Source organism: Agelaius tricolor, unplaced genomic scaffold (assembly GCF_023055355.1).
Source record: "Agelaius tricolor isolate 1412-34295 unplaced genomic scaffold, bAgeTri1.0.p SCAF_3, whole genome shotgun sequence".
Classification (NCBI taxonomy): domain Eukaryota; kingdom Metazoa; phylum Chordata; class Aves; order Passeriformes; family Icteridae; genus Agelaius; species Agelaius tricolor.
Genome location: NW_027269263.1, coordinates 13,842,694 through 13,869,759, shown reverse-complemented (window position 1 = coordinate 13,869,759; position 27,066 = coordinate 13,842,694). Strand labels below are relative to the sequence as shown.

Sequence of the window (27,066 nt, the reverse complement as noted above, 5' to 3'; positions counted from 1 at the left end):
ATACTACAGACCATGGAAAGTGTGATTTTTATTGTCTTGTCCCTGGAGGATGTTTGGTGATGTGGCACCAGAAATGCAGCTCTGAGGAAAAGAAACAGGCTCAGTGAAAGGACTTTAAGGTGAAGCTGGAGTAGAGTGCAGTGGCATTATGGGAATTCCTCATATTGTCCATCTGCTGAGAAAGTTCAGTGGGGCTTCAAGTGGTCTAAACTCAGCACCTGTAAGCACCTGGTGTTCCCTTACTTCCCTTCTTTTCTGGTCTGTGACACCTTGCTTTGGTTCTGGGAATGTTTGAACAAACTTCACGTAAAGGTTGAGGTTGTGAACTGAGAATTCTCTGAGTGTGTCCCTCATTCCCCTGGTGGAGCCTGTGGAGGGCAGAGCTGTGCCATGGGGACACTGACACGTGCCTTGCACTGCTGTCCTGCTGGGATGAGGGAGACTGCTCAGACTGAATGCTGGAATCTGAGTCTCCTCTGGCAGCTAGCAAGAAAGGATCTAAGACTGATGCAGTGTCATTCCAGGAATTTTATGGGTAGAGGGAGTAGTCTCTTCCAAAAAATACAGTTTCCTTAAAGTGGGGTGCTCAGGTGAGAACCTTTCTCCCTGAGATCTTTATGCTTGCCTGTCCCCTGTGGAAAAGTGTGACAGGGAATGTCTGTCATGGGGCATAATGAGGCCAGATCTGCAACTGAGTGCCTTTGATATCCCAGTGGTGTGATTATCTCTTGGTAACTACATCCCTGGCATATTCTTATGGGTTCAATAAACAATTGTTTATTTTGTAAGAAGAAAGGATAGATTCAGCAGTTTAATGCTCATCAGTACTTCCAGATAAGACATACAGTTCACATGGATTATAAAACTACTTTGATGAAGGAAGAATGCTGATAAAACTAACAGGTAAATTAATCTTGGTTAACCCACAATCCCAGAATGGAGGAGGGTGGTTAATTATAGCAAAAAGCCTGAAACATCTCCCAAAGTATTGATTCAAACAGCTAGAGAGATAGCAGTCTGCATACTAACAAACCTAACCAAATAAAATCCACTGTTGTTACATAGATCAGCACTGAACAGCAGTGCTGACACTCTTATAAACAGCTTCCATGGCCAAGTGGTGCAGCTGTTCTTACCTCACTGGAAATTAGGACCAGATGGGATTTATGGAACTACTGAACTTCACCATCAGCTAAGAAAGTTCAGAGAGAGGTTTCAGGACATACAAACATTCAGCTTGGCATGCATATATTTGTTTTAGTGTATTTCTCTTTTCTAAAACAGTAGGAAGTTTGAGGACACAATGAAACTCAGAAATGCACCTGTTTCTTCTTTTTTTTTAATGCTGTTATACTGGTTTACATCCTTGTGGTCATACTGTGAGTCAGTCTCAAGATCTGCTAGATTTTTTTCTTCGTTCTTTATAGCATCAGCATCTGAAGTCCAATAAATATTTCAATTTATTTTTGTTTCCTGTTAAGAAAGACTTACCACAGCTGACAGAAAAACCCCCAACACTGCCAGTATTCTTAGTGGCAGTATTTGTGTACATGTTGTCCCATGTTTTGATTGAGAGATATGCATGGAAAGGTGCGTGGGTGTTGGCAGTTCCTTGCTGACTTGATTTCTCTTATTTATCATACCCAGCTGGGGCTTTCCAGGAGCCAGGGCCCAGAGCATACAGCATCATGACTTGATGGTGCAGTTTAACATATGGTTCCTATTTGTTTTTAAATCTTTTCCTGCATCATCCAGAGATACAGGCGGAAGCATCCCCTTTGTGGGAGGAACATCTCTAATTTCCACATGCTGCTTGTTCCTTTTAAGAACTCCAACCTGCTTAACTGCAAAGGTTGTCTTAAGCTCTTTCTCCAGACTTATTAGTGTTCACATACACAGATTTTGTAATCTTTCCAGCTGTAAATACAGATTCTTGGAATGTTTGGTCACTACTGAAATACACTTTTGGTACATCTCCTTGAAGTATTTAAATTCCTTGGTGTACATAATTTCTGATTTAGGGACATACTCCTTCAGAATGATGAGAAGCATGAAGACATAGAATAATTGCCTCAAATTACATTGGAAATTTGAATCAGAGGAAGGACTTGAATGTAAATCTTGTCACTCACTGGATAAAGAATAAACGAATCTTTCTTTATTATCTGTGTTATATCAATCCCTTATGAGCTGCTGTAATACTTTGTCACTTGCTGCTATTAAATACAATTAATTCATGTTGAGGAAATTGCAATAAATTTCCACTTGTCATGTGTTCTTTATTACAGGAATCAAACATTTTGAGCCCAATACAGGATGGGACCAAAAAACCCCAGATAGACAGCATTAAAAGCAATAACTACAATATTGTTAAAGAGGTTAGTATATCTGCCAAGAAACTTGCTTGACATACCTGTTTGATTAGTAGATTTAGTAATTATTTTGAAATAAAATGTCTTGGTTTGGTTTTGTGTGACATGACTGGTTTCTTTTCTTGGTTGCATGCTTATTCATTTGTTTGGTTTGTTGTTTTTTAATTTGTAGATTTTGATTCGACTCAGCAAACTTTGTGTTCAGAATAAAAAATGTCGGAATCAACAACAGCGTTTACTGAAAAATATGGGCGCCCACTTGGTAGTCTTGGACCTTCTGCAGATCCCCTATGAAAAGGTTATTGTCCTAATTTTAGTGGTAGAGAACACAAACTCAAGGAAGGGAAAGGCCTCGACAGGCCCAAGTATCAATGGAAATATTTTTTAAAATCTGAATTGTCAGCTGTGGTACAAGCATGAAATGATGATGTCATTTTCTACCTTCAGAATAGTGAGTTTGGGCTCAGTTTAAATATAGCTGCCTGCACAGTTTTATTTAACATTTAATATTTACTGCCTTGGGTACCTAGATGCCACAGTGCTGTCATTCCTGTACTCATTCCTGAAGCAGGCAAACCTCAGGACCAAAAGCTTTCATAGATCAAATCTGAAATAACTTCTTTTTTATGGTGGACATCTCTAACCTAAGTCCATGTGCCATTTTTTTTTCACAAGATACAGTTATTTGGTACTGATTTGGTGAAATTAAGCATACAAACTAATGAACTAGATAGGCTTTGAAAGAGCACATCTTTCTAGATCTTCTAGGAATCACTGAGAGGAGGTAAAACCTTTGCCTGTAATATAACACCTGTTATATTACAGGTATATTACACTGGTTCAGCTGTCATCAGTAGAACAGTGCTTGTCCATACAGGTGGTTCATCAAATCATACTTAGGATACTACATGAGAGGAATATAAAATGGGGATGAAACTAGAGATATGTTTGTGTGGGTGTATGTGTATGAACACATGCACATATACATCTGTTTCTGGATGTAGCTATAGAAAACCAAATGTTTGCCAAAGCTTAAAACTAATGCAGAGCAACATTTTTGGTTTGTTTTGCTTTCTTTTAAATCAAGCACATTAGCACTTTTTAAAGCTAGGAAATTATAGCCACACAAGAAGAAATCTTACTTTGATTTTATGCTCCTACCTATGATTCTCTATGATTTGATTTAGAGTAAGGTACAGCAGCTAATGGACTATGAAGGAAACTGCTTTAGTTACTTTTGCCAGAGGGAGAATTCCTGCCCTATAAAGGCTCAGGAGAATTTTTTTATTCCTGGCTGAATTGATGTTGTGTGGTTTTAACAAGTATGTTTAGGTATAACCAGCTGATTTTGTTTGTCCTTACTTCCTGCAGAGTGATGAAAAGATGAATGAAGTTATGAATCTAGCCCACACTTTTCTTCAGAATTTCTGCCGAGGAAATCCTCAGAATCAAGTTCTCCTCCACAAAAATCTCAACTTGTTCTTAACTCCAGGGGTAAGTATTTCATTTGAAATAGAATATGATAATTGGAATTAAATTTGGGTTTGCTGAAACATCCCAGTGCTAAACAAATAATTTCACTAAATTATGCCTCCCCTCTCCTCTCTCATTTCCCTTAGTGTTGCTTTTTATGTCATTGGCTTTAATGTTGCCATTTTAAAAGTGGAAAACAAAAACCAAGGAACCTGGGGGGTTTACTGGAAAGATCTATGTATATGTGTCACATCCTTGTCTTGAACTTGACTCTGATCTTATTCATCCTGACTCACTCACTGATGGACTGTAAAATCAAGGTAGAAGATACTGTGACTGCTGTCATAAACCTTGTGCAACAACAGAATCAGACTCACCCATTTTTGTTGATGATGCTCTCATTTGATTCAACTAATATAAAGTCTGACCTTCTATTTAATCATTGTCTTTACAATACACCTTTTTGTCACAATCCCTTTGTATATATTTGTGTGTGTGTTTACAGACATATTCATATAGAATGACACTTGCTCAGTGATGAGCAAAACATGCTTTTATTAGAAGGAATTGTGAGTATGAGAATTGCAGACCCTGGCCTGTGCACTTTAGGAACATTTGTTCCATTGTTTTTTATTTATTCTCTTTTGTGACATTAGTGAGCAGCTCTGAGCTGACCCCAGTGTGAACCAGAGCCTGGATTCCATCACATCCAATGCTGACACTTAACTTGGGTGCAAAGTGTGGAGCCAGCTTGCATTTGTATTTCTGTTCTTTTGAAGTTGATTTCCTGATCATCCATCCCAGTTACTGTGCTTTTGTGCACATTGTGGAGAATGGATGTGGATTCCTATTAGATGATGCTAAACAGACATGTATACTTTAGGAGCATACCTGACCCTCAGGAGCCTTTAGTCCAAGGGACCAACCTAGGACAAAAGCCCCAAGAATGCACAAAGTCTGGGTGCTGTGTCCTCAGCAGAATCGCTTTTTGCTCCAGATCTGTTCCTCTTATTCTATGCTGCTCACAGATACACAGCCCTAGGCTTCTTTTGGAGTTAGTGTGGAAAGAGACATTATTGTCTTTGAGACCTCAGGCTGCATGTGCAGGGATTTGCCTGCTGGAAATGTGTCCTCTGTGAGCCCCAGAGAGAGCCAGAGCAGCTCATTATCTCATCTGGTAGCCTCATTGCAAAGTTTGATGGTGAGTGGGGCCAGGGTGGTCTCAGGTGTCTCATATTCCTAAGCCCCTGCAGAGTACTCTAGCAGTGTAGTGTGTGTGTGTTTGTGTGTTCACATTCCACATGGACACAGGTTTAGTTTATGCCCATTTTAGGACTGTTTATACTCATAGGGAAGTGTGGAGAAATCCCCTCAAAACTGAAAGCTGGACCCTGATATCACTGAAAAGGATTTCTCCAGTTTCTCTTTAGCAGTGAGCCTTCCTCTAGTTGAGAATCCCGTGCCTCTCTCAGTCTCAAAGCAGATCTGCTGTGCTCATGAGGCTGTTTTTGATCTGTTCAGCTCCTGGAAGCTGAGACCATGAGGCACATCTTCATGAATAATTACCTCCTGTGCAACGAGATCAGCGAGAGAGTGGTGCAGCACTTTGTGCACTGCATCGAGACCCACGGCCGGCACGTGGAGTACCTGCGATTCCTGCAGACCATCGTGAAAGCAGATGGCAAATACGTGAAAAAGTGCCAGGACATGGTAATGACAGAGGTAAGCAAAGGCTTCACATGTTAATCACTTGAGTATTTTGAGGCTGTTTTTCCTGCTCTTGATACCAATGAGATATAATGGCATCCTCACTTTAGAATTTTAAGCGGCGTCACAAATAATGAATATTTTAGCAGACGTTTTCGGGAGTTTGATCTAATTTTGTAAGGCCATCTGTATAACTACTAGAAAGAAAACATGAGTGTTAGCATGGTGATACAGAGATGTCTATTTGTAGATGATGTAGCATGGAAATCTGAGAGTTACATAAACCTTCATTTTCCTGTAATGTAATTTAGGATCACTTTTACCCACTCTTGTGGCATGGGTTTGCCATACAAGAGGCTCTTACCTCTATGGATTTGTCTAAATAGTGTTGTAGACCTTTTTTTTTTAACATGTAGCAATTCTAGATCCTAGTTTCTGCCTTTTTTTTGTTTTGTTTTATTTCAGAGCATTTCTGTGAGGGTCAGTAGAGCTGCTTTAGCTTTAACTAGCTGGATCCAGTACATTCAACCAAGTGGTTTGTGGAAAAATCTTTATGCCAATAAATTTCCTAGGAAAATACGTAATTGACTTTCTCTGCAATTAGGATTTGATATATTGTGAGCATGATAAATGAAGTCTTCAACTTGCAGACACTTGTGCATTTAACTGTAATTATGTTAACAGTTCCTTGAGATTAGTAAGTGGGTAAAGTTGAATATGGTGAAAAGTCATGGTTGGATTAGAGTCCAAGGAACATTTTTATTTACTTTACAAAGTGCTTTTTTTTTGGCTTGGTTTGGTTTTTTAAAAGGCATCTTCACAAAGAAATAAGAGATAAATTTTAGTTTTTTGTGGTATGAACAAAACGAAATCCCACTGAAATTTTATTCCACAGCAACAAGAGGAAAAACTTCTAATTAGGAAAATAAAACTCCTGCCTACATGGATAACCTTTAATGAAATTCACCTCAACCTTTTCAATTTGACTGAAGTATTTTAACATGCAATATCAATTACAAGCCTTTGATTTACATAATTCAAACACTTCTTGTGCCTTTGTGGTTTTAGATTTTTCTGCTTCCACCAAAGGCTCTTACAGAGGTTTTCTGTAATAATTAAACAAAATTTTCAGAATTTTCTCAATTTCAATATATTTTGCTATTGACCTGTAGCAGCACAATGATTAACTGTCATATTACATTTCCAAGCTAACTCCATGACAAAAGTACAAATGAACTTGGATACAGCATTCACATCATAAGTCCTGCAGGAATTTCCTGGGGGGAGGGAGCAACCCTGTTTTGATGAAATAGGGTAAGATAATGATCTGTTTTTCAAAAAGTAGGAAATTACAGGTAAGTAATTATGATTTCTTAGAAAAGGATGCTAATTGTGAAACTTGAATGGTACTTGAGTGGCAATCCACTCTAAAGGGAACAAATGGTTGGAACTTGCCACTGAGTTGGGACAGTTTCTCTGCAGACATCTGAGATGTACTTTGTGACCTTAAACAAGTGCTGTAGCTTTTTCTGTGCCTCCAGATGGGGCACATAAACAATTTACCACAAGACAAGATAGAATATGACTCTACAGCTTGCCTCAGCTCCTCCTGTGTTTTCTTTCACCCACGGGAAGTACATTGTAGTTTATTCCCATTTACTGGGAGTGAGGGATAATCCTCATATTTACATGTTCTAGAAAGTGCATGCAGATGAAGGAGCACCATGGCAAGAGAATACTGTCATAAAATCCATTGGACATCCCCAATCTGGCTGATTCCTTTGTTCTCATCTCCTTGGTCTCCATGTCTGCAATGATGTTTACCAACGTGAAAGGTTCCTTAGGGCACTTTTTCTCATTACAAGCAGACTTTGAGGTTATCAGTGCAAACACTATTACAGAAGAGAAAACAGAGTTTACTTTGGGCCAGAATCAATGTGGCAGCAGAGTTTTCTATTACCTGTAGTATTCTGGAGTAATATTTTGCTCAGTATCATCAGCTGCTCCAATACTGGACAGCCTTCATTATATTACCATAGAATTCTAAACTTCCTGAAAATATACTTTCATAGCAGAAAATGTTGCTGGGTTGTTTTTTCCTAAGCTCTCATCCCTTTAAATTATTTTTTTCTGTACTGTGGATTGTCTAGAAAATGTCTGAAAAGTCATTGGTATAGAAATACTGTAGAAACTCAAAGATAAATGAGAAATAGGAATTGCAGGAGAGACTGAATTCACAATTCACTCCAGCCAAATGTCAAAGTAAAAATAAGCAAGAAACAGGGAAAGCACAAACAGAAATGCTGTGAATTCAAAATTTGAAGTGTTGAAACCCTGGAAAGTGTAATGAAATGCTTCTTGACTTTTCATTCTGGGAGACTAATTTTAATTCCTGTTCTTGCTGCTTTCCCATTTCTCAGCAGCTCCAGCAACCTTTATGACTACCCTTGAATTGAATAAGCTGGGATTTCATGTCACATATGGACTGGAATAGGTCAAGTGCCTAACTCACAAAATAAGTGTGATTTTTGAGCTGCCAGGGTTTGTTCTGTACTAGGAGGGGTATGTGGGAGCTTATTTCACCCACACTGAGATTGGATTGTGCTTCAAAGGACAGTGATGGAGACAGGATTCCAAACAGGATTAGAGCAAAGCTCTTCAGTGAGATGTGCTGAGATGGGGCTGCCGCATCCAGCACCGCTCTGGATCCTCCTGAGCAGAGCACTTGTAGCAGAATCAAACATTTAGCACATACACCAGTTTTCTGCTAAATGAAAGTGCTGACATGTCACTGACAAAGTCATGACCTACCTGCCAAATTTGCACAGGGTGGGAAGAATCTCCCTTTGTTTCCAATACTGAGCAAGGGTGGGGAAAAGTTGGGTTCAATTCTGGGTGAGCCACAGGGTTTTTGTGTGAGGCAGTGTGGAAGATTTAATCTCACTGCACCTCAAGTGCTCATCTATGAAACAGGGATAATAATGCATCCTGGCCTCCTAGCAGGAGGTGAGGATAATTAATTAACTTCACACAAACATTGACATGGTAGGAATAATAAGGATGGCATGCTGTCTTAGGTAAAGACAGAGCTACACAGAAGTTAAGCCTCAAATTTGCCTTGCATTAGTGCATTCCTTGGTGAGTTATTCCAGATTTGCACTTATGTTGATAAGAGCAGAAGTTTGCCTTGGATATTGTTTTGACATGTTCATTTGGCAAACCATATCAGAGTAAATTTTGTTTTGTTGTTTGGGTTTTAGCTAGAGAATCTTCACATACTTAGAGATAAAATAAGAAACTAAGAAAATCATAGAATAATTTAGGTTGCAAAAGACCTTTAAAATCATTGAGTCCAAAATGATTGCAGTGCAGGGTGCTCAGAACCTTGTGCTCTCTTTCTCAGCTGATAAATGGTGGTGAAGATGTGCTGATATTCTACAATGACAGAGCATCCTTCCCAGTGCTGCTGCAGATGATGTGTTCGGAGCGAGACCGAGCCGACGAGAGTGGCCCCTTGGCCTATCACATCACTCTGGTGGAGCTGCTGGCCGCCTGCACCGAGGGCAAGAATGTGTACACAGAGATCAAGTGCAATTCACTGCTGCCCCTGGATGATATTGTCAGGGTAGTGACCCATGATGACTGCATTCCTGAGGTAAGATCCCTCATGGCAGGAGCAAGCAGACTTAGCATTTTTAGAAAGCAGACAATGTTTTGTTGTTATAATGCACTGACGAGTTGAATATTTGCACAGAGAATGGGCTGGGAATGGGTGGTGCTTCTTAAGGTGAATAAGTGAGAAAGGATAGACAGTATTTATTCTACAGAACATTCCTTGTCCTTAATGCGTTGTTTGTCAGCTTTTCAGACACCTTCTTTTGGGTTTGTCCAGCCACTGTCAGAATTTAATGCACTTTAACTTCTGGCTGAAACTGTGAAGACCCAGCTGAATGCTGGGTTAAGGCAATGTTTTGCCATTGCCTGAATTTCTTGGAAATGATAGATAAAATTCTGTCCATGCTGAACTCAGTGGGAATTTGGGTGAAGTCTGATTTTATTAAACTCAATTGCAGTCCAGCAAATATTTTTATTCACTGCAGATGAAGGCACAATTCTGGATGTGTCATGCTGAAGTAGGACTGTGATAGTATCTGGTGGGAAAATGGAGCTCAAGCAACAGAACTAGGGCTTGCAGGAGTTAAAACTCCCTCTGTGCCATGAAAATTGCTCTTGTGATCAAATGATCATATTGCTGAAAAGAAATATGTTTGCTTTGCCCTAAAGTTCCCCTTAACATTAATTTCAACAGATGATAATTAGAAAAAAAATCCCAAACAAAAGAAACCTAAAGGTCTGATCTGAGTTTTCCCTTCACTGCAGAAACATATGGAACTATCTCATCTCCCTTGACCGTGCTAAGAAATTTTCAGTGCATTTGCATATGTTTATATTTAATCTATACATTTTTGGGCACTGGGTATCCATTTTTATGCTGTGCACATGCAGACTTGTCATGCCAGAGAGGAGTCCTGGCATGTCCTCCTCCTAAGCTTGTGCTGCCATTGCTGCAGTCCCAGTGCACCACAACCTTTCTCTGCCATTTAGGTCCCAAATGCAAGTGCTGCATTAGGATTGTGGAAATACAGGGACTTGAGTCCCAGCTCTGCAAAAGACTTCTCATTTTATACTTGGCAAGCCTGTCACAAGGCTTCAACCTACCACAGTCAACTGGCAAGTGCAGAGTGTCCTGCATTCTGACAGCCTCTGGCTTTGGAGCCAGGCCTTGCTGGTCTTAATATCAGTTAAATACCAGAATCATTACTGCTTTGTCTTGTGGGGGTTTTGTCATTAGAGTAAGGTTTGCAAAACCTTTTCATTTTTCTTCCCGTGGTCTTTCAGTAAACACATTAAGGCATGTGTTGCCCAGCTTCTCCCTAAATCTTCAGAACCAAACATGTGCATTATTATGATTATGAATGTTTGTTAGTATGGAAGATTCATCTTTATTGTTCAGTATTTTTGCAGATAGAAAACATTACATTAATTGTTTTTACTGTTCCATTTCATAGTGATTGTGGTTTTGCTGTTCCTGCAGGTGAAAATTGCCTATGTTAATTTTGTTAACCACTGTTATGTGGACACTGAAGTGGAAATGAAAGAAATCTATGCCAGTAACCATATCTGGAAACTTTTTGAGAACTTCCTTGTTGATATGGCAAGGGTAAGCTTCACCAGGTGTTAAATATTACAGAATGGTCAGGGGTGACAACTGAACTGGCAGTAATGGGGTTTTTTTGTGAACTTTTATTTTGTATTCAAAGTTGGTTTGTTTGTTTAACAAACAGTCATTTCTATGATCTTTATCATCATTTAACCTGCTAATTACTAGTAGCCTTCTCTTTTTAAAAGGGCATCTTGGAACCCATGCCTTTCTCTTTTCTTACAAAGAAATAAACTGGGGGTGTGTACATGGTGGAGAGCCTGTATACATCTTTTGGGATGTGCAATACATGTCATTAATGGTGGTGACTAAAAAACCCCCCACCTGTAATCTCTTCCTTTATTCTGTTGTTATAGTGAGGATCAGGGATCAAGATCTTCTCTGGCTCATGTTCCTTCTTTAGTCTCTATTTTTGTCTTTCATTCTCCTGTCACTGCATTCTCACTGCCGATGTGAAAGGCAGGTGTAGAGCTGTGGTCCCTCAGAATACTAATTCAAATATAAATTACAGCTGCAAGGGGACAGGGCACATCAGTACCACAGGCCTGCCCTTCCTGTGGTCCTCAGTGAGCCTCATGGTGTCAGTACTTGTTGAATTAAAATTTAAGTTACAAGTTGAATTAAGCTTCGTTCCCAGGGATTTTGAAGGCAGAAAACAAGAGCAATCTTATGACTTCCACAGGGATTAAATACAGTAGTAGAGCCATAAGGGGAAGCTGGTGTGATGTAATGATTATAGCCTGCACTACACATCCTCTTCTAGGAGGTTAATGCTTCTTGTAATTATAAATAATTACAATATTAATGACAAACAATGGTGTTGCTCTCTCTGCTCAAGAAGTAGAACCATGGGTTTTTTGGGGTTTTTCGCAGTTCATGGTCCATTACATTTTGTAATACTTAAGTTCTCACTCCTTGCATTCTTCATTTCATTGAAATGAAGAGAAAAGGTAAAGAATCTCAGTTTGGTCCTGCAGCTGAAAATGACCCCAAAGTAACAGTGTGCCACAAAATAATTCCTGTGAGACCTATTAGGAGAAAATACAATGATTTTTGGCTAAAAGAAGAAGGAATACAAAGACTTATGCTGTACAATAGTTACTGGGACCTGTTCATTTTTTTCTGTGAAACAGAAACCTTATCTATGGTTTATATGGTTGGGTTTTTTCTTTCGTGGGTTTTTTTCCTTTCCTTTTTTTTTTTTTTTTTTTGGCGGGGAGGGGGAGGGTTGGTTTGGTTTTGCTTTGCTGTATTTTTTTTTAACCTTTTTATTTTTCCGTGGGAGTAGGTTGAGGCAGGGATGTTTGTGCTCTCTTTTTTTGGTGGGAGCCATTTTCAGCAGTAATTAGTCCTCTACAAACCCTCTTTTCTTGCTGCTTTGTCTCTGTGGTTGTGTTACACAGTGAAAGCCCTCCTAGACAAAAACAACCTGGGTTGAAAATTAAGATGAGAAACATCCTTGGAGGAGCATTCTGACTTTTAACCTTACTGGTTTTATCTCAAGAAGTATTTTCTTCTATTTAATTCCCTTTCTGGGTTGCCCTTTCCTGACGTGTCCTGACCCTGACTTTCCAAACAGACTATCCCTCCTCCCTAGCCCTTGAACGTGGCCAATTTTCTGTGCCCCTGGGCTAGAAGCAGACAAGTAGAAAGAGGGCTCTGGCCAGGTTTCCTCTCATGAGCCTGGAGACAAACTGCACTGTGCTAAATGCTGGGGGCTTGTCCTGATGCTGGTGACCACTGAGCTTGTTTTTACACACCTCTCTCCTGAGAGAAATTAGACCCCAGGTCTTCAGAGGTGAAGAGGGGAAATGCTGCATTTTGTGCGCGGGTGCTGTTGGCAAAATGCAGGTTTATTCTGCTCTCCTGCAAGTGTGTCAGAAGTACTCTGGCCTGTCCTGCTCTTCAGCCATGGACAGCTGTATTTTCCAGGTTATGGAGTGTATTTGTTCAGATTTGGTGCTCTGGGGCCCCAACAGAGCCCAAGTGTTATAAATACATCAGCGTTCTGTAGCTATCAGGACAGTTAGAATGCTGTCAGCCTCATGAAAGATGTTACAATAGCTTTCAAAGCATTTAGAAAAAGAGCCCTTTGATCCTCTGTGTTCCAGTGAGCTAAAAGGGATGCTTTTGCATGGGGGAAGGGGAAATGCTTTTCTTTTAGCTGCTACAAATGCCTGTCAGTGGGTGAGGTTGTGAGCTTTGAGTCTGTTATTGGAGAGCACCAAGGTGAAAGACGGAGAGTGTTATCCTCAGGTTGGATTCCTTCTGTTTTAGATATATATATTAAAAAAAAAAAAAGTAACTGATTTTTAAAATCTGTTTCTGGATTGAGGAAGGAAATATTTAGTCCCCAGCTGTCATTTTCCTTTCAACAACATACATTGCAAAGCAGCCACGAGGCGGATCCGTGTATAAACTGGGTTTGCCAAAAGCTGTCGTGCTTTCAAAGGCTCCCTGCTTCTACAGCTTCTGCCAACCTACTTTCTGCTGGGTGTGACTTACAGCCTTGTGCTGAGCAGAGTGGGTGCTGCTGAAGGAAAGGCTTCCCTTTCCTGTGTGTGGCCCAGCCTGTGTAAGTCAGCAGCTGTAGTCTGAGCAGGATTAAAGACAAGAGCCGAGGATCTGACAGCTGTAAAGTCATCCTGGCTTTCTCCGCAGAATTTTTGAAGTATTATTCATGTGAGTTTTGGTCCCAAAGCCTCTTAAGGGGTTTTTAAACACTGCTTTCTCAATCCTCATCTCCATTTCATGCATTTCAGGTTTTTGTTTTTTTCTTCCACAGAGGAAGATCTTTCAATCCCCAAAGGGCAGAGGGATAAGAACAAATGAGAGGATTTCCAAATTCCTTCTGTGCTGGGAATTTTTCAGACCAGTGTTTGAACAGAGGGGCATTCCCACATATGGCTCTGCCTTTCAGGCAGCTGAAGGGAAAAGCTTAAAAGTGTTCTGGAATTTAGTTTTGGTGATTTCTGCATTCACTGTGCTAGCACTGCACAGCTCCCTGTCTTCCTATTGGGATTGCAAATGCTGAGCTCAGAGCTACTGGTTCCAGCCAAAATTGGCATGCAGATTAATTAGAAGCAAAAGAACTTCCAGAGATTTTTAGTTCTATGATCTCTTAAAAAAAAATTAACAAGTTTTGATTAATAACTGAATCATTTACCTTCAGAAGGACAGGGGGTGGTGGTGGTGTTACCCTTTTCCCAAAACAGAAGGGCTGATAAGTTTACTGTTTCATTTTAGCCACTGTTGCTTCTCTGCCCAAAATCTTTCCTGGGGTGATAAAAAAAATGCACTCTGTGGAGGCATGACTGATTTATCTGACACATTTTAGATAAGTAGACAAGCAAACTCCTCAAGATGCCTCATTTGTCTAGGTCTGAAGTTATCGTTGGTTATTCTTCTGCCTGCTGCATGACAATGTTTGTGTGCTAGACCCAAAGTGCTTCTGTGTTCCCCTGAGCTCTAGCATACCCTGAACACAGGTGCTTTTGGATGTCATGTCAGTAGACTTCCTTAAAACATTCCTGGTGAAATTGCTGTCTTGTAGTGACAGTGGCAGTGTGTAATTAGAGAGCATCTTTGCCCTGTGTGAGATTCAGGTGCTGTGGATTATCTCTCTGCTTCTGTCACCAACTTTTCCCTGTGACCTTAAGCAATTCAATCAGCTTCTCTGGACTCCCTATCCCTGAAGAGATGTAATGGTAAGTGTGTGCCACTCAGGTTTGGGGTTATGTATTGAATGCACAGATGGCAATGACTCCTATCCCTGGAATTCTTGTGTGCAAAATAAATTCTGCTTTTGCATAGATTCCCTAGAATATCACAGTCATCTCTGGCTTGTGTAAGTGAAAGAGAAAACAACTCTGCCTTCATTTCTTGTTAAACATGACTACAGCTGCTTATTCAAAGGCTGTTGAAGAGGTAGTATGACTACAGTCTGTACTATTTATTTGTCCAGTCTTGCCTCTCTCATTGTTTTTGGCTCTCTGTAGACTCCTTTCAGTACTGTGTAACTGACACATGCAAAGTCAACATGACTCTGTATAGATGTTCAAAAGTGTTGAAGAGAAATAAAGGAAATACTGAAGGATGTAATCCACACCAGTAATTTTTCCCTTTCTTTAAGTGTGACATCTTTATGCAGCAACAAACTTTAAGTGTTGTACCAAAGGGAGTCTTCAGGAACCTTTTGTACAAATCTTCCCACTTCCTCCCACCATTCAATCATCCTTCTGTGCTCCAGAGCTGTCCTGGTATCATCCATTCCCTTCTTTCATTGTTTCAGCTTGACTTCTGTATTTTCCTCATGTGGCTTCCCAAAGAAATGCTGCCTCTCTTCCAGTGCCATCCTAAAGCCTGTTGGTATTGAGTGTGCTGTTTCCCTTCCTTCTCTCCTTTTAAACATTTTTCTTGCAAATGAGCTTCACCTTTTCCACCCACTTGTGGTGATTAATTGTTGAGAGAAGCTAAATGTTGTATGAAATCTTTCTAACCTGAGTTGTTTATGTCTCATCTGTCTCTGAAGCATCTTCCAACCAGCCCTGCAATGGGAGGAAAGGTCCATTTTCTTCTTGAATCTGTCTAAATGTGTAAGTGGCATGCAGTGTGCTGATTTAGGGGGATCTTTTCTTCATGGTGTGGGAAAGAAAAGGCAGGCAGCCAGAAAGAACTAGTTCAGAAGAGAAGGGTGGACCTCCAAGAAGAAAGACAAGCTGTAACAAATCCAGCTTCAACTCTAACATAGTTCTCTCTGATAAATACTATATAAAAATGTTTTGTTTTTACTTTAAGAAGAAATATCAGATGTGTTGTAATAAATACAAAATAACAAAGCTTGCTTATTGGGGAGAACTAAATCTCATTGTTTCCTCCTCCTTCCCTGCAGGTTTGTAACACAACCACGGATCGTAAACACGCAGACACATCTCTGGAGAAATATGTCACTGAGCCTGTCATGAGCATTGTGAGTGGCTTCTTCAATTCACCATTTTCAGATAACAGCACCAGCCTCCAGGTAAGGAGAAGAGACACAGACAAATCAGCTATTCAGACCATTAATGAGATACCTTCTGCTACCTGCATAGGAATGCTGTCTCTTTTCATTCTCCTTTAATTTCTCTGTCCCCTCTCACGCCACTGACTACCAGCTTAATCCCTCTTTAAAACACTTTATTCTTCATTTTAGTCACTTGCATCTTGAACCAGTAGACAGCTCAATGTGGTCAGAGTTAGTTCTGCCTCTTGTGAATTCATTGGAGGGGATATCCTTGTAGAAAAATCATTGTGTGAGGGAGATGCTGTGTCCTGTGGGAGATGCTGTGTCCTGTGACAGAAGGGACACACGCCTGAGAATGGGAAAAACTCCTCTGTCCTTGTGGTGTGTACTGTGTTTGCTTGATATCAGAAGCAATCTAAGGAAAAATTGCATGATTTGACCTTTTTAGAGGTGTAGCATTGATTTCTGCTCCTGCCAGACCTAAAGATCAAAGAGAATTTAATGGAACCATAACTTGAGTGTACAAGCTAAAATCCTCTTGGTTTACGTTGTGTCAAAACTTACGGCAGCTGTGAGGAGATCCTTAAGGGTAAAATTCTGTGTTTGTTTTTGTTTTCAGACACACCAGCCTGTTTTTATTCAGCTGCTGCAGTCTGCTTTCAGAATTTACAACTGTACCTGGCCAAACCCAACACAGAAAGCCTCAGTAGAGTCCTGTATCAAGACTTTGGCTGAAGTGGGTAGGTTCAGGTTTTACTTTGATTATTGCTCTTTGTGTTTAAAGATCAGACTTAAGTTTAACAGTTTTTAATTTGACTCTACCATCCTGAAGTTGTGTCAGCAGTGATTTCAGAAATCCCACTTTCTGAGGCTAAATACTTCCTTCTTTTATAACCCATTCAAACCTGCCCCATCAAATAGGGCTGTTAGGGTGAAACTGATAGGGCAGAGGGATGAGCTTGCTAAGTGAGTGCTGATTGAGCTTTCAGCCATCAATTTTAATTTGATGGTTGAAACTCTTGATGATTTTAACTTTTTAATATCAAGCAAGTTATGATATTAAATCACAACGTTAGCAAAGGCATCCCTGTTAAAATAAATTTTTTAAAACTTCTTATCCTACATTAGAAAAAAATTATTCACCAGAACATAGTTAAGACTGGCAAAAGTTAATTAAGTTAAATTTCTATAAATATGATTTTAAAGTCTTCTGCCATTCTATTCTGACAGAATAAAGGATTATTCAATGTAGTTTCCAAAAGTCAGTGGTGATGGTTGCTTGTAGAATAAGTTTCTGCTCACTGGGGATGAAACCTGAGTGGAGGCAGATACATAGAAACTGGCTAAATTCTATTGTTGATACATTTATTAAAAAGTATTAATAAATAATGATAAAACAATATGAGAGGGTCCCAGAGCTACCTGCAGCACTGTAACAATCAACTCTAAATTTAGATTTTTGGAATAGCTTTACAGAAGTATCATTTAACATTTTAGCCAAAACATCTCATTAACTTTCTGTGTGAATGTGAATAAGCAGTTACCTAAAAATTTAGCAACCTTCAACTGTGCAACTGATTTAATTAGGGATCCATCTGGCAAACGAACTTTGGAAGTTGAAGACATTTTATTTCCTTTATGCTATAACTACTACGGTCTCACATAAAGCTCCATCTCTACAAATTCTTGTTTGTGTGTTTAACACTTATGCCCTTGCTCTTCTCTGGCATTTCTGGAAACAGTCATCAATAAATTACTTCCTTTGGGAGTCTGGGGAATGGAGGAGAAATAGGGCAGGTGAGAGTAGGTTTGAGACCAACCATGCCCTCTGTGTGCTTGTAGGCAGCTCAATGTCTTCATTTCTATAGAGCTGCATCTAAAATCAAATTCTAGCTCAGAGAGGTCGTTGTGTTATCTCATCAAGATGAGGCTGTTTGGAGGCATCTGAGCGTGGGTTTATTTTCCATTTGGCTACGTGCCCACAGCACACAGCTGATTCTAGCCTGAAAAATTCCCAGCAAATTCCAACAATGCAGAGCTCTGCTGATTGCTGGATGAGTCAGGTCAGGCTCTCACTGGGCTTTCTCTTCTCCCAAGGAGCATGTGCTAGGACAAGAACAAAAGTTCTCAGGTTGCACCAGGGGAGGTTTAGGTTGGGTGTTAGGAAAAATTTCTTCACGGAAAGGGTTGTCAAGCACTGGAACAGGCTGCCCTGGAAAGTGGTTGAGTCATCATACCCTGGAGGTACTTAAAAGACATGTAGATGTGGCACTTAGAGACTTGGTGCAGTGGTGGACGTGGCACTGTTAGGTGTTAGGTTACTGCTTGGACTCTATCTTGAAGGTCTTTTCCAAACGAAATTATTCTATGATTCTGCCCTGTTGAGACAGCCAAGCTGAACTTGTCCCCACAGCAGCCTGAGAGGGAAACCACAGGTCATCCTAAGGGAATGGCAGATCCAGCTTCATGTCAGGTGTTGCCAGTACATGAAAGGGCTGGTGGGCTTTGCTGGGCAGTCCTCTGTGTGCCTCTCCTTTCTGGGGGCTCCAGGAATGGCTGATGTCTGGAGTTTGCTTCAGATATGTGACTTTGTATCCTATTTGTGGAACTCAGTTTCTACCTCCACTACAGTCCTTTCTTTCATTCTGTTTTCTTTTTTCTGGAGATAGTTTTTAGAGTTGGTTTGTTTGTTTTGTTTTTTTTTAAAGTAAGCTCTTGTGCTATCCTATGAGTCCCGGCTCCTTCTTGCTCCTCTGGCTTCCCACCCATGGGCCCCCAGCTGTGCCTTGGGTGCTCTCAGGTGTGGCAGAGCAGAGCTGAGCTGCCAGGGAAGGGCATCACTCTGTGTCCTCCTCTGGGGCTTCCCTGCAGCAAGAACTCCCAGGCTGGGAACCCCTGGGGTGCCATGGGCTGGCAGCCTCAGAGCAGCTCCCTGAAAGCACACAGCACTGCTGATTTCCTTGCCCATATCCTAACAACTGTTCAGGGATTCATCACTAATAGCAATATCCAGCATGGTAAAGTTGTGTTGTGGCAGACAATTGCCACGTTTTTATTGAGTGTTTTATTTTGACAGTGGAGAAGGGAAGAGGTGAGGGGGATTTCCCCAAAGAGCAAGGTAGCTGGAGAAGAAGTGGAAGCAGAGTTTTTGACAAACACCCCTGTGCAAAATTTGCCTGGCCAGTAGAGATTTTAACTGCAGGTGATACTCAGTGTTTTTAGGCATGGTGACAAATGTGTCTTGCCTGGGCTAATGGAGTAGGCCTGTTCTTCCCTGTGCAAAAATTTGGAAAACCTTCCCCACCTGGGGATACCAGAGGCTTTTACAGCCAAGGCCCTTCTGTGATTGCAGTGGGTGCCTGGTGCCTTTCTCCGTCGGGTGTTCCTCTGCTCAAAATGATGCCTCACTTTGAGAAGCTGGAGGCATCTTCCATAATCCAATACAAACATAGCAACCTTCTTGTGCTCTTTTGTTGGCTGCATATGTGGACCATTTTTTCCCCTTTTCTGACTTGAGAATCTTACAGTTTTAATGTTAGGGCCTTTGTGTTTCACAGCAAGGCTTTAAAAAAACTCTAAAAAGATTTTGCCTATATCAGAGAGATGGAGTATTGGACAGATTTACAGCAGGGACCAAAGACTTCTGAGGAAAAATAAGTGGAGTATAGACCTGAAAGCCTGAAAGAACAAACATGATTTTTTTTTTTTTTTTTTTTTTTTTTTTTTTTTTTTTTTTTTTTGTGTCATTGCCCTGGATTTACAAATGAATCTCAGGGGGAAGAAAGAAAGATCATACACAGATTTCCCAAGATATCAAAGATCCATATAATGACACACTTTTAAAATGACACACTTGAGAGCAAGTTTAAGCAACATACACTCTGCTCAGTGCTTCCTGGTTTGTTGCTGGCAGGTGGATGCACTGCCTCAAGAGCTTGAGATCATTACATCTGTTTTCTGATGAGTACTGTAAGGATGTCTGTTACTTCCAGGTCAACAAAAGGATATCTCACAGAAGCTTATTTTTCATAACCCTGGTACTTCAACTCCACTCTACCACTAGGGAAAAACTGCATAAGCTTTTCAAGCCTCACTTGCTGCTTTGTCTCCAGGCACTTTCCTGCCTCCAGTTCAGCAGGAAGCATAGAGGCTTGCTTCTCTTCTTCAGCAGATCCAGGGGGTTTGGAACACAGATATCAATGTGCACCAGGTTTCTATTGCCCCAGAAACGTTTGGCTACTTGGCTGAGTAGAAACACTTGTGAAATAACACATATATATATATATATATATATATACACACACACATACATACATGTGTATTTATATATGTGTGTGTGCATGACTTGTTCACATGGATTTCTGAAGCAGGTTACCACACTGGTGAGAATGAACACATACATATATCACTTTGGCCTTTTCTCTTTTATTACATAGGACTGAGATTTTGCTTGAAAATACAGTCCAAAAAGTGAATAATGAAAACAGCTTCTATCTCCCTGGTAAAATAGCAACAACTGAAAAATACTCAGACCTTTGCGAAAACAGAGGAAAGAAGACATCCAACCATTTAATTTATTTCAAATGAATTCATTTTCAAAGGACTTTCAGTTCATGCATTTTATGATCTTTGCAAGGTTGAGAAGGGTGAAAGCCTGTCTCAAAGTCTGCATTTTAAACCAGCTCTTTCTCTAAAGACCTGGGACCTCTCCAGTGTCAATATCACCTCTCCTTGCAACCAAAGATTGTATATCTTAAATTACATATCCTAAATGGCATTGAAGCAGGGTCTTTCCTGACCAGTCCTTCAGGACCCATGTAAAGAACTATCTTTGATTCTTAATTAAGGCAGCAATTCTTATATCTTCTCCTCTGAGCATCAGTTTTCTGTTACAAGGGTAAATTCAGTTGTTTTACACTCTTGTCTCTGTGGCATCCATTAGTTTTCTCCATTATGTTTTTAAAAGTGGAACCTTTCCTCTGGTACTGTGTCTATCCCAAGGATATGGTCTGTCTGTGATTGTGCTGTGACCACCAATAATGAAATAATTGGAATTTCCCAGATGAGTAAACAGTGCCAGATAGGAACCTGCATTTTGTTGCACTATGTCTCTTGGCAGACCCTCTAAAAAAAAATCTGTTAGCAAGCCAAATTGCATTAGTCACTATCAGATTATGTTCTAGGATGTTGTGCAGGAGAAGCAAGAGGAGAATTCTTGTTTCCATCCTACCCAATTTGAGGTGAGCCCTGTAAGATTGCTATTTCCTAAGTTCAAAGCTGGAACAGGTACAGAGGAAGCACTGTTGGGGTGGTCAGGGGAAAGGAGAACTCTGTTACAGGAAGGGAATTCAGAACCCCCACATGTTTTGCTTAGCAAAACACAGACCTGTGTTGTTGCTCTTTAAATGTACTTAAGAAGATAAATAGTCACAGAGACGTTTAAGCTGAAGGACAGTGCTGACCCAAAAGCAACTGCCCATAAATTACACTAGGTTGTAAATAACCTAAATAAATTTAGATTGTAAATCAGAGGATTAGAACCCACTTTGGAAGGATGTCCTTGGTCAGTGGGCTGAGAGAAAGCAGAGGGAGGAGGAATGGCAGATAAGCTGCCATCATTTTAAATGGGACTCAATAAATTTTTCCAGAGATATTAAAGAGCATAGGTTGTCTGTAACAGAGAGCAGATGGTCTGAAGGTGTACTGAAGTCCCTTCTAGTTGAGTATTTATTCCCTAATTTAAAGTCACCAATACCTCCTTGTACAGAATCAAAAAAAACCCCTCTCCTCTGGTTCTTCTTGACCATGCTTTTATGCCCTCTAAAGCCCTTTACTTTTCCCTGACAAATTACAAATAGGAAATATTAAACATAAAATCTAGGTCACATTTTGTTGCTTCTTTGAAATGATTATGTGTATTTTAATGTCCATATAGATGAATTTTCATATAACAATTTTTTTCAGTCATGAAAGTACGTTTATTTCACTTCCCATTTGAATTTTAAAATCTTTCTTCCATTTTATAAAAAGCTAGACCTTCATTTTCAATTTTTAGTTCAAATAAAATAATTATCCTGTTGTTACTTTTTTGACAGCAAGAAGAATACATTTCAGATGAAGCACATATTTTATTCTATTTTAACTGTTTGTGTTTCCCTAATTGCAAGAAAAATTCAATGATGATCTTTTTACAGGCTGATAAATATTTTAGCGTAGATTTTCTGTTGGAAAAAAACATCCAAATGAAGGGTACAAGATTGGCAGGTTTGTGTCTTGTCTACACAAAGCTTTTATTTCCCTTAAAAAGTCTTGCTGTCGCTAGCATTAGTGTCTCTCCATCTGAATGCATTTGTTAAGCAGTCAGTAAATGATTAAGGAGCTGGAGGGACTGATTTATGGAACAAAATTAATTGAACTAAATATGCATCACTCTGTTACGTGACAACTGGGAAGTGTGGGAGAACATGATAGAGCTGTCTGTGACTACCAGGGGGTGTAAACTGGGAGCAGAGCAAAGGATTCACAGCCAGGTACAGCTGGGGCTTTTTCCTGACCCAGACTGCCTGGAACACTCCTCCTTGAGGGGCTCTGAGGGACCAAATGCCTGCATGTCCCCCTGAAAACCCACACCAGGGATGCTTCAGGGTTAATTAGCTGTGAAGCCACCACACTCTGGTGTGTTCTGTGTATACTGCAGAAGCTAATGGAGTGACATTTAAAATGAGGGAGCAGTAGGTGGAAATAGCGAGAACAGCGAGGTTCCTTATGGCAAGATAGATTATTCTGCAGAATGGGCATCCAAGGAAAATTACAGGCAAGGGCCACTTCCTGGAAATCCTTAGGACTGAATTGCTCCTCAGACACAGGCAGCAGCACAGTGAAAGGACGGGACTTCAGGAGGCATTCCTGAAATAGGTCCAATTGCTGTGCTCCTGTGAAGAGAACTACATGCAGGTAATTTAACAAAATAACACCTGGGCCCATTTCAGCCTCTCTGGGAGCAGCTGGACTGTGCTCCTGGGACTTGGCTGGAGCTTGCTTGTCCAGAGTGCCTTGATTTTTACCTGCTTGATTCTTGGCATTCCTGGTGCCCTTTTCTTTTGAGTCTTTGAGTTCTCTTTCATTGTTTAAGCAGTAAGAGGGAGGAAAGCTGCTGATCACTGGATGCCCACAGACCCATCCAGCATGGGGCAGGGCATTTTGCTGGGACCAGGCTGAATTTGCAGTGCTGTGTTTCTTACCACTGCCATGGGTTGTGTTTGCTCGCTTGTCTTGGCTCCTCTTGGCTCTCTTGCTGAGAGATAATTGGGAGCAGCAGATTGAGAGTTAGTAGTTTAAAGGATTTCCCAGAAATTCCATCTCCTCTGACACTGGCAAAATGGTGCTGTATATTCAGGATGTAATTAGCCCTGTGCACATTCCCCTAGGTGGGAAATGGGCACTGTATAAGCCTGGGACCTGCCCTCCACTGCAGGGCAGAATTTACCTGTGCTGAAGACATCACAGAACCACACAATATTCTGAGCTGGAAGGGACCCACAAGGATCATTGAGTCTATCCTGATAAGTATCGTGCTGAATACTTACGTACAGACAGCCATGTAGCTTTTTCCCAAATTCACCAGATGAAAGACAGAATTTTACCCCATCTTGGCTCCTTTGTCTACCAGCTCTAACCATACTTTGCAAGTTTGAGTACTGTCCAAAAGTATTTCTAAGTGGAACAAAAATAAACATGCTTTTAAATATTTGATGTTGATACTTTAAGGGAGATTGACACATTTTGAAGAGGAAAGCAGCCTACAACACCTAAATTAAAAATAAATATTTATGTTCACATTTGTTCATCAGCTTTCCAAAATGTAAAAATATGTTTCATGTAGTTTTAAATAATGAAATGTGAAACAAATGAAAGATAAACTTTCTACAAGCTGAAAAGAAATAAGAAGACAAAGGCTTTGTTTATAGCTTAGACTTCAACAGTGCCCTTTGACAACCAATACAAATCTTAATTACAAATGGAATTATACATGTAAGAACTGCTCAAAACAAAGGAGTATTTTTTTTCTCTCTCTGGTTTTCTTTGTGATAGTTTTAATTAGCTCCAACTCTTTGAACAATCATAGTCCTTGACTGCTCCTCAGACACTGATGGAAGTTGTTAACTTCAAATGGCATCTCTAGGATTGCAGAAGTCTGGGTTCTCCTCTGAACAGTGTGCTCCCCATTGCTAAATTTATTCTTCTATATATCAGGATTCTGCATACATTCCACTTAATTCAGAAGTGAGCATTGTCCAGTAGCATTCCAGTGATTGACATTAGGACACAATAAATTGGATTAATAGGCTGCAGCACCCTACCCACCCTGGCAGAACTTTAATGGACTTCTCTAGTAAAGTAGGCAGCAACAGGGCAAATGTGTTTTGAAAAACAGCCCAGTTGAATTACATGGAAAAACAATCATTAGAAATAATGGCCACCCATACATGGCATTTTCCACATGTTAATCAGGAACTTGCCTTCAAAACAAATGGAGAGTGGAAAGGAAAAGTCAATTTGTGTCTTCCCAGCTTAACCTAATTTTTTTTTCAATTCCCTGTGGCCAACCATTTAAAAGAAAGTGCCTACCAGAAATGGATTTAGAGAATTCTCTTCCATCCCAGTGGAACAGCCTGATCCATGGGGGAAGCCCCAGTCCTGCATCACGATCCAGCCTTGCAGTGGGAAGAGGGGAGGGTGCCCTGAACCTGTGGGATCCATTAAAAGGAAGAGAGTCCCCATGACAGAACGCCCTTGCCACAGTCTCTGAGGCTGGGGGTTGAGGTGTCACAGCCAGATTTAGGTTTATAATAAAAGCTGTCATTTCAATCTAGTCCTGAGGGGAAGAGAAAGTTTGTGCCTGGGATCTGTGACTCACTGTGCTTGGCAGCACTGCAGCCTTCATTCATCAGAGCTGTGTGGTGCCTCTGCCTGCACATCCTCCCTGGGGCTGGAGGCATGGGCTGCTTGGGACAGAAGGGCACCTGCTGACTTCACAGGTTCAGGACATAAAGCTGGATATATTTTAAAGCTGGGAGGAAGAGGTGGAGTATTTTTGATGCCTTCCTCCACTGTGGAAAGTGTGTTAGTGAGGAATAGGGGGGGAAATGCCTCAGAGAAACGTTGTGCAGAACTGCAATTTGGGCTAATTGCTTTTTAAATTTCAGCTTGTTTCAATAAGGAAAACTGAAAAATTACTTATTATTGGTCATTATTACAAATGGATTAGAACTGCTCCATTCTATTTTTAAGTTTTTATTAAACATAAGCTGTGCCACAGAAATTAAGTGAAATGACATGTAATACAGAGCCTAATCACTGGAACATAACCTGGTCTTTCAGAGATAGTGATCATAGGCTCACAGAATGGTTTGGGTTGGAAAGGACCTTAAACAGCATCCAGCTCCATCCCCTGCCATGGGCAGGATCACCTTCCACTATCCCAGCTTGCTCAGAGCCCCATCCAGCCTGGCCTGAAACGTTTCCAGGGCTGGGGCAAACTTTTGTTTATTGGTTGAATTTCAGACTGCTCATGCTGAGCCAGAGAACAATGTCACTCTGATCTCCAGTGGGATGGAAAGGAGCAGCTAACACAGAGATTTTACTGGGGGAGGGGGCAGATACCTTCTAACGCTGCCTTTCAAACTTCCTTTTCAAACAACAGTTCAGGATGCCATAGTAATTTAATAGTGGATGCCCTGCAAGAATTCCTGAAAGTCTCTTCCAATTTTTTTTTTATTCTGATACTCTCTCTATTGTCATTTCCTGCCTCTGAAGTCTAAAAAGAAAAAAATAATTGCAATTTTTAGCTATTGATTAAAATTTTTTAACTATCAGTTAGACTATCAGATGTTTATTAACTACTGGATATATTGCAGTGGCATCCAGACACCATCTAGGAATCCAGGGTTTAGCAGTATAGGAAACCCAGGGAGAAGGAGACAGTCTTTTTCAAATTTAATTTGTATGCACTTGGTTCCTCAAGGTCTTCACAAGAGGAATATACAGTAAAGCAACAGAGAGTGCTTGGGATAAATTGGATAAATGTGCCTATGTCCACTAGAAAGAAAAATTTCAGAATTTGCTTCTGAATAGAGTAAAACTAACTGTTGAAATAACACATACTCCTTTTGTTACTCTTATTAATATCTCTGGATTTTTTTTCAAGTTAGTAGAAAAATTATTCTGTTTAAAAAAAATATCTGTGTCTGTGAAAATACATACTGGAAATGATTCTCATCTCATTTAAAATAGTACAGCTTGCTTTCTTTAACTAGATTATGGCTGATTTCTACCACTTAGGTATGCTTATTTTTAAGGGTTCTTATTTTTAGGATCCTTATTTTTAAAACCTGTTGAAGCAATATCACCCTGCCCCTTAACTTCAATGAGATCAGGCTGTCGCATGCCATGATCTCTGTAATATTTTCAAGTTTTTGCCACTGTAAATGTCTTGTGTTTTTCCTTCCTATTAAAGCAAAGAACCGTGGGATTGCGATTCCAGTGGATTTGGACAGCCAGGTGAACACCTTGTTCATGAAGAGTCACTCCAACATGGTGCAGAGGGCAGCCATGGGCTGGAGGATGTCAGCCCGCACTGGACCTCGCTTCAAAGAAGCTCTTGGTGGGCCAGCCTGGGATTACAGGAACATCATAGAGAAACTGCAGGTACAGAAATAGCAAATGGCTTGGGCAGCAGTGGCACTGCAGGTATCTCACGTGTGCCAGATGTGGAAAACACCAGAGACAGGCCCAGTGCAGTTTTAGTGCTGGATGAGAGGAGCCACTGCACTTCTGGGTGGGGATGGCTGAAAAGGCTCAGCTCTTCAAGATCAGAATTTGGCTCCTGCAGAAGTCAGAGAGGGGTAGGAGCTATCACAGAATGAGCTGAGCTGGAGGAGTCCCACAAGGATCATTGAGTCCAAGCCCTCGCACTGCACAGACCTCCCAACAATCCACCCTGAGCTTGTCCAAACACTTGGAGCTCTGTCCAAACACTCCTGGACCTCTGGCAGCCTTGGGGCTCTGACATCCCTGGGGAGCCTGTTCAGTGCCCCAGCACCCTCTGGGGGAAGAACCTTTCCCTGATACCCACCCTGACCCTCCCCTGACACAGCTCCAGCTGTTCCTGGGTCCTGTCCCTGGTCACACAGAGCAGAGATCAGGGCCTGCCCCTCCTCTTCCCCTCGTGAGGAAGCTGCAGAACTGCTGTGAGCTCTGACCTCAGTCTGCTCTTCTCCAGCTGAACAGAC

At 40.8% G+C, this 27,066-nt stretch overlaps 1 protein-coding gene across 6 annotated transcripts in view; it reads left to right on the top strand.

Moving 5' to 3' along the window:
• The window catches only part of ITPR2 (inositol 1,4,5-trisphosphate receptor type 2), a 244,386-nt gene that overhangs the window by 101,841 nt on the left and 115,479 nt on the right, over positions 1–27,066 (top strand). For 5 of the 6 annotated variants that reach the window (XM_071422550.1, XM_071422548.1, XM_071422547.1 and 2 more), the window contains 9 exons: positions 2,289–2,378; positions 2,545–2,670; positions 3,744–3,866; positions 5,367–5,567; positions 8,956–9,207; positions 10,648–10,773; positions 15,665–15,793; positions 16,395–16,515; positions 26,292–26,482. In XM_071422550.1, the coding sequence (XP_071278651.1) occupies positions 2,289–2,378; positions 2,545–2,670; positions 3,744–3,866; positions 5,367–5,567; positions 8,956–9,207; positions 10,648–10,773; positions 15,665–15,793; positions 16,395–16,515; positions 26,292–26,482 (1,359 nt within the window). The remainder of the gene's footprint in view (positions 1–2,288; positions 2,379–2,544; positions 2,671–3,743; positions 3,867–5,366; positions 5,568–8,955; positions 9,208–10,647; positions 10,774–15,664; positions 15,794–16,394; positions 16,516–26,291; positions 26,483–27,066) is intronic. The other variant, XM_071422551.1, reaches the window with a different exon arrangement.